Source organism: Leucoraja erinacea, chromosome 38 (assembly GCF_028641065.1).
Source record: "Leucoraja erinacea ecotype New England chromosome 38, Leri_hhj_1, whole genome shotgun sequence".
Lineage (NCBI taxonomy): Eukaryota > Metazoa > Chordata > Chondrichthyes > Rajiformes > Rajidae > Leucoraja > Leucoraja erinaceus.
In genome coordinates, this window is record NC_073414.1 from 6,087,013 (window position 1) to 6,094,747 (window position 7,735).

Here is a 7,735-nt window from a genome sequence, read left to right on the forward strand (position 1 = left end):
GACAAGTGGAGTTAATGTAAGTGTTCACATTGAGAACAAGGCCAGTAAGGCAAAGGGTGATAGTGAAGTCAGGGGGCAGTTGGTCCTCTCTTCAAGGAAGAAGTCAATCAATGCATCCGTGTGAGATATGTTGGCATATTGTATTGAGTCTTTGAATGTACACTTAGTTTCTGTTTCTCTTGCAGGATCGTTCAAAGCTTTGGACAAGGACAACAATGGATCCATCAAAGTCAACATCGTAGAGGTAGGGTTGAAGCCTTGTCGTGAGACAAGAATGGTTAATTGGGGAGTCAAGCATCAAAGAGTGTTTTATTGTCATATGTCCTAGGTATAGTGATGCAATTCTTGCAGCAGCACAACAGAATACAGATGCTCCCCGACTTACGATATTTTGACTTTACGATGGCGCAAATGCTGGGCAACGTCAGCGAGCCGCGCGTCACGTCCGGTCAAGTGATCACATTGTATTAAATGCGTTTACGACTTGCGATATTTTTGATTTACGATGGGTTTATTGGAACGTAACCGCATCGTAGGTCGAGGAGCAGCTGTATATAAACAGAGTACACGGTAAACAATGATAAACGAGAGAAAACGTTCAGTGTACACACATGCACACGCGCACACACATGCACACATATATATATACATACACATACACGCGCGCTCGCGCACACATACACGCGCGCGCACACATACGCGCGCACACATACACGCGCGGGCACACACATACACGCGCGCACACACATACACGCGCGCGCACACATACACGCGCGCACACACACACACGCGCACACACACACACATACACGCACGCGCACACATACACGCGCGCGCACACATACACGCGCGCGCACACATACACGTGCACACACGCATACACGCGCGCACACACGTACACGCGCGCACACACATACACACGCGCACACACATACATACACACATACACGCGCGCACACACATACACACACACATACACGCGCGCACACACACGCACACGCACACATACACATACACACACACACACACACACACACATACACACGCGCACACACACATACACACACATAAATTCTTACATGCTGTAGCTTTACAGGCCCGTTAATGTAAGAATACACAATTAAATAAACAAAAAACAAAAATAATCAGCACCTTTAGATACCATTACTCAAATGAGGATTCTGCCGCTTGGTGTGTCTCTGTCCCATCTGTGGTGTTCACAGTCTGCCCATGCAAACTCAGCATTGATCATGTTGATAGACACCAAATGCTGGAGTAACTCAGCGGGACAGGCAGCATCTCGGGACAGAAGGAATGGGTGACGTTCGGAGCAGAAAATGATGCTCGTACGAGTAAAAAGTAAACATTTTTTTTCATCCCGAGTATTTTTTTATTCGTGGCCATATTTCCCAGTGTTGGAAAAAAAAGTCACGAGTTTACTGGATTTCCCGAGTACCTACAGTTACTCGTACGAGCCGCTACTGGACATCCACGAACTCCTACGGACCCGCTACGAACATTCTCCGAGTTCGAATCAGGGGGGAAAACTCAGGAGAACTCTTGAATTACCTCGTGCAGAGTGACAGGCCCTTTACTAAATGACTTGTCTGATATTATTACTGTATCCTGAGAAGCTGGTATACAAAAAGAAGAGGGTAGCATGTAGTGACAAATTTATTCTGCTCTCTGTTTCAGTGGCTGCAGCTCACCATGTATTCGTGAATGTTGTCCTCAACGCCAGTCCTTCGAAGAGTGCAATGGACCTTGGCCTCGCTTGCCTGACCTACATGGAGAAGAGGTCCTTTGCCAGACTGAGAAGGAGTGGGGATGTGTGCGGGGGAGGGAGCTAAAATATCTATATATATATTTTCTGCATGTTGGCTTTTTATAGTTACTGAGATTCCCACTTGTTGGGGATGTTACTGATTCTCCGAAGGCAGGTGTACTTGGCTGTTCCAAAATCCACTCTGTATCTGCTAGCTTTCCAGAGCTGAGGTCCATGTGTTTGCAAGTCTTCACTTCTGCAGAAGCAACACTGCAAACGGGAAACATAGAGCACTTTTTCTTTTAAATGCAATGTCGAATGCAGATCAGCTGGTGGTTTTCCCATTCCCTGTGCCGATGCCCCATCCCATGGTGTCCCTGCATCTCCTGTTTCCAGTTTCCTCCCTTGAGTTTCTCTGACCCCCTTTGTTTGAACATGGAAGATCTAGGAGCATTGATAAAATGAAAAAAGTGGACTTTCTGTGTCACCAAATGATACACTTTTTTTTAATGGTAAATCGGATACACTAACAAAATACTCAGCTGGTCAGGCAGCATCTTTGGAGAGAGAAACAAGAGCTAATGTTTTGGATGGATGTCCTCCGAACTTATGGAAGGTCCTCAACTTGAACATTAACTTTTGTTTCTGGCTCTCTTTGCAGATGCTACCCCTCATCTATTGAGTATCGCCCTAGGAGACATTAAACATTAACAGCGATTGCAGTGCAGATTCTATTGTGGATGAAAGGGAGACTAGATTAGTGTTTGTCCATTTGGGTTGAAATTTATTGGAAGCAATGAGTCAAAAGTCCCATTCAAAGCTAGCATTTTGAGACCCATGCTTAAATATTCATAAATAACAGACAATAGGTCCAGGAGTAGGCCATTCAGCCCTTCGAGCCAGCACCGCCATTCACTGTCATCATGGCTGATCATCCACAATCAGTACCCCGTTCCTGCCTTCTCCCCATATCCCTTGACTCCGCTATCTTTAAGAGCTCTTTCTAATGCCCCTGTCCCACTTAGGAAACCTGAACGGAAACCTTTGGAGACTTTGCGCCCCACCCAAGGTTTCCGTGCGGTTCCCGGAGGTTTTTGTCAGTCTCCCTACCTGCTTCCACTACCTGCAACCTCCGACAACCACCTGCAACCTCTGGGAACCGCACGGAAACCTTGGGTGGGGCACAAAGTCTCCATAGGTTTCCATTCAGGTTTCCTAAGTGGGACAGGGGCATAATAACTCTCTTGAAAGCATCCAGAGAATTGGCCTCCACTGCCGTCTGAGGCAGAGAATTCCACAGATTCACAACCCTCTGTGTGAGTTATTCTTGTGTTATTCACCCTTTTATAACGAAGCTGAAACACAAACAATTACTTTAACTGCAGCAAGGCAACATTTTAAAACTGGTCCATTAATGAATCTTAATGAACAGTATTTGAGTCCAGATAGTTACAATTTTGGAGCAGTCAAGTTGACATTTGCAGCCTTGTGCTTTGTACTTAATGGGGGCAAAGTATTGTAAAGGGGTTTAAAACCATCGTCACTATCACAACCTTATTGTTGCTCTCACCTACGTCATGGTTTATCTCTAATGCAGGAACATAAATCTATTTATGAGCACGCGGAAATGATTAATATTTCATCCCATGATTTATTTTTCACCTTCTCCTCTTGCACAAAAGCAGGATCTTCTGAAAGTGTTGAGTGAGAGAATAACAGGCGTCGATCTCAAAGGGGCCTGTCCCGTTTGGGCATTATTTGCGCGTCATTTACGCCACATCATTTGCGCGGCACGAGGTACAACGCAACATTTGCGCGTCATGGCGCGTGGTGAGACGTGGTGGCGTGGGCAGGGTCGCGAGCGGCGCCCCAGGAATTTGGGATTCACTAAATCTTCGTGCACCACCTGCGTACGCGCAAATGATGCCCAAGTGACGGCCAAATGACAGGCCCTTAGTTTCCTTCAAAGAGGATACCGTTAGAATGTTCCCGAGATTAATTTTTATAGTTTGTGTCGAACAGGGATCGATCCAACACAAAGTTGATCATTTTCTTCCCCCCCCCGCTTGTATTCGGAATTGGACTGCTCCTTGCAATCGAATTCTGTTCATTGAATTTTGAGTGAACGGAATTCTTTGAATTGATGTGGAACTCATCACTTCCTGCGCTAATTTCCTGGGAATGAAGGCGATTCCAATTCCATCGTTTGTGATTGGTGCCATAATCCAATGACCTTCCATCTTCCCATTGCCTGACACCTTGTTGTTGATCATGTTTGGCCAGTTGAGCCCAAAGACCATGCTTCCTCCAGCCAAGTATTGTGCTAATAGAGATATCCCTCCTGGTGCCTGGACTTGCAGGTTTGCCAAAGTATGGAACTTGCAGGATGGGAGGGATACATGCCATTGGGATGAATGAATGAATCAGTTTATCGGCCAAGTATGGACACATACAAGGAATTTGCCTTGGTGCTCCGCCCGCAAGTAACAACCCGACTTACAGTAAACAATTAAGAATAAAACATTATAGCTTAAACATGTGAATGAGTTAAAATGCCAGAGCGCAAGGAGGCTTTTGGTTATTGAGTGGAGCAGTCCAGCGCACTCAGACTGGGGGTCTTGCTCGAAATAGCATCATCTCCATCGTGAAATTGCCAAACCCTATTTTGCCAGGAAGGTCATTTGCTCTTTTGACGTTTGAGGTCTCGTTGGGCAATGTGTGACCTGCCTTAGTGTAACAGGGAAGGGAGTGAGAATTCTAGGGTGAACAATTGGAACGTTGCTAATCTGCTTCTGTTGCTGCTTGACCTGTTGCACCTTTCGTGGCCACGCTGTACGGTTTTTATTAAAGGAAAATCTATCCACTTTTTACAAACTCGTTTGATTTAAAAATATATATATCACGATGTCTGCACTCACCTGTGAAGCACAATACCAAATGTAGACTACACATTGAGTACATTGCAGATTGTCAAGTCGAGTCAAGAGAGTTTATTGTCATGTGTCCCAGATAGGACAATGAAATTCTTGCTTTGCTTCAGCACAACAGAATATAGGCATGAATACAGAACAGATCAGTGTGTCCATATACCATTATATAAATATATACACACATGAATAAATAAACTGATAAAGTGCAAATAAACTGATAATGGGCTATTAATGTTCAGATTTTTGTTTGAGTTGAGTTTAATACCCTGATGGCTGTGGGGAAGTGGCTATTCCTGAACCTGGACGTTGCAGTCTTCAGGCTCCTGTACCTTCTACCTGAAGGTAGCGGGGAGATGAGTGAGTGGCCAGGATGGTGTGGGTCCTTGATGATGCTGCCGGCCTTTTTGAGGCAGTGACTGCGATAAATCCCCTCGATGGTAGGGAGGTCAGAGCCGATGATGGACTGGGCAGTGTTTACTACTTTTTGTAGTCTTTTCTGCTCCTGGGCGCTCAAGTTGCAAAGGGATTTGATCTGGGATGAGAATTGTCCAACAAAGAGATGATGTAGACTAATGTGGAATCAATGAGAGGTGATCTTGTTGAGTCAGAAACGTACGTATGGCATTGAACAGTCAACTAATTCCATGCCAAGTATCAAATAAACATGCATGCATATAAAACCTCATCTACCAAGCCCATATGAAGGGTCTTCACCTGAAGCATCAACCATCCATTTCCCTCCATAGATGTGACCTGACCCACTCGGTTCCCCCAGCAGTGTGTCTTCTGCCCATCTACCCGTTCTTGATTTATATCCTTCAGTGTTTTGTTAATGGGCAGCACACAGTAGCCCAGCAGTTGAGCTGCTGCCTTACAGCACCAGAGACCCGGGTTCACTCCTAACTATGGGTGCTGTCTGTACGGAGTTTGCACGCTCTCCCTGTGACCACCTGGGCTTTCTCCCATATTCCGAAGATGTGCTGGTTTGCAAGTTCATTGGTTTCTGTGCTTTTGTAAAATGCCTCTAGATCGCTGGACGGCATGGACTCGGGTTTGGTTGCAGCATGCACCATCAATGTTTGGTTGCAGCATGCACCATCAATGTTTGGTTGCAGCATGCACCATCAATGTTTGGTTGCAGCATGCACCATCAATGTTTGGTTGCAGCATGTAGCATCAATGTTTGGTTGCAGCATGCACCATCAATGTTTGGTTGCAGCATGCACCATCAATGTTTGGTTGCAGCATGCACCATCAATGTTTGGTTGCAGCACGTAGCATCAATGTTTGGTTGCAGCATGCACCATCAATGTTTGGTTGCAACATGCAGCATCAATGTTTGGTTGCAGCATGCACCATCAATGTTTGGTTGCAGCATGCACCATCAATGTTTGGTTGCAGCATGCACCATCTGCAAACATGGATCAGACACTCTGCGACTGAACCTCCCAGGCATCTACTGCTGTGGGCAAAGGAAGGAAATGCATATGGGACACCACCCTTTGCAAGATCTCCTTCACACAGCATACAATTGTTATTTGCAAAGACAGCACCCTCCATAATGTTTGGGACAAAGCCCCATTTATTTGTTTGCCTCGATACTCTCTACAAATTGAGATTTGTAATAGAAAAAAAATCACATATGGTTAAAGTGCACATTCACGTTGTCAGATTTTAATAAAGGCCATTAAAGATTCAAGTGAGTTTATTGTCATGTGTCACTTTAACCACATGTGATTGTTTTTCTGTTCCAAATCTCAAACAGTGTCCATGGAGAACACAGAGAGGTGATGCTTTGGGTCGGGACACTTCAGACTGGTTTTGGAGGGGTGCAGGGAGGAGGTGATGCCCCTCCAATTTGTAGAAAGTCGGTATGGGAATAAGGGGAGTTAAAATGGGTGGCAACCAGAAGGATCCAGTACGCCTTAGTGTTCAGTCTGAAGAAGGGTTTCAGCCCGAAACGTTGCCTATTTCCTTCGCTCCATAGATGCTGTTGCACCCGCTGAGTTTCTCCAGCATTTTTGTCTGCCTTCGATTTTCCAGCATCTGCAGTTCCTTCTTAAACAACTGTTCAGCAAGTGTATGCTTGTACATTGGTAGGTTGACTAGCCAGTTGCAATCAGTGCATAGACCACCAGGTGGCACTGTCTACCACCCAGAGACCCACAGCGGTGATCAGAAATATGGTGAAAACTATTCATAGAAAATAGGTGCAGGAGTAGGCCATTCGGCCCTTCAACCCAGCACTGGACATTTCTGGACATTTAAACACAGCTTGGTTGCATCTATAATAATAATAATAATAATAATTTTATTTATAGAGCACTTTAAAAACAAACATAGCTGCAACAAAGTGTTGTACATCACTAATCATTGACAAAAAAGTTAATACACACCAAAAATAACAATCAAAAGAAATAGTAGGAAAAGACATGTAAAATAAAGAAACATCAAAAACACCAAAAACAGAAGGAAAGCCTCAGGCATGGTCAAAAGCCAGTTATGTTTAAGAAGGAACTGCAGATGCTGGAAGCTTTGCTCCATAGATGTTGCTGCACCCGCTGAGTTTCTCCAGCACTTTTGTCTACCTTTGGTTGCATCTATCTTGCCCGTTTTCCATCCTTCTGCTTAGAAATGCCCCTTTCCATTCATTGTAGTCAGGAATAGGGCCTCCACCTGACTAGCCCCTCAGGAAAGGTGGGGATGTTACCAGGTATGTGAACTTCTCTGGCTGCCTGAAAGGATGGAGACAGGTGAGTGGGGTACCCCAGCCATTAACTCAACCCCCACCCCCCCCCCCCCCCCCCCAACACCTTTCCCCAAGGATGGCAATGGTTCCAGTCAGCACCTTTCTTGTATAGGAAGCTCACCAAGCCACCCCAACCTGGACTACAGGTGTTACGTTCAAAAACAGGATGTCGAGGAACAACTGCAGATGCTGGTTTACACCGAAGATAGACACAAAATGCTGGAGTAACTCAGCGGGACAGGCCGCATCTCCGGAGAGAAGGTCGAGTGACTTCTTTTCGGGCCTGACCCT

At 45.4% G+C, this 7,735-nt stretch overlaps 1 protein-coding gene across 1 annotated transcript in view; it reads left to right on the forward strand.

Annotated features, from left to right (window-relative positions):
- Positions 1-4,639, forward strand: part of LOC129714198 (calpain small subunit 1-like) — a 28,826-nt gene extending 24,187 nt beyond the window's left edge. Inside the window, exons 10-11 of the mRNA XM_055663719.1 lie at positions 186-244; positions 1,696-4,639. Of these exons, the coding sequence (XP_055519694.1) occupies positions 186-244; positions 1,696-1,722 (86 nt within the window). The 3' untranslated portion in view covers positions 1,723-4,639. The remainder of the gene's footprint in view (positions 1-185; positions 245-1,695) is intronic.
- Positions 4,640-7,735: the final 3,096 nt, after the last annotated feature.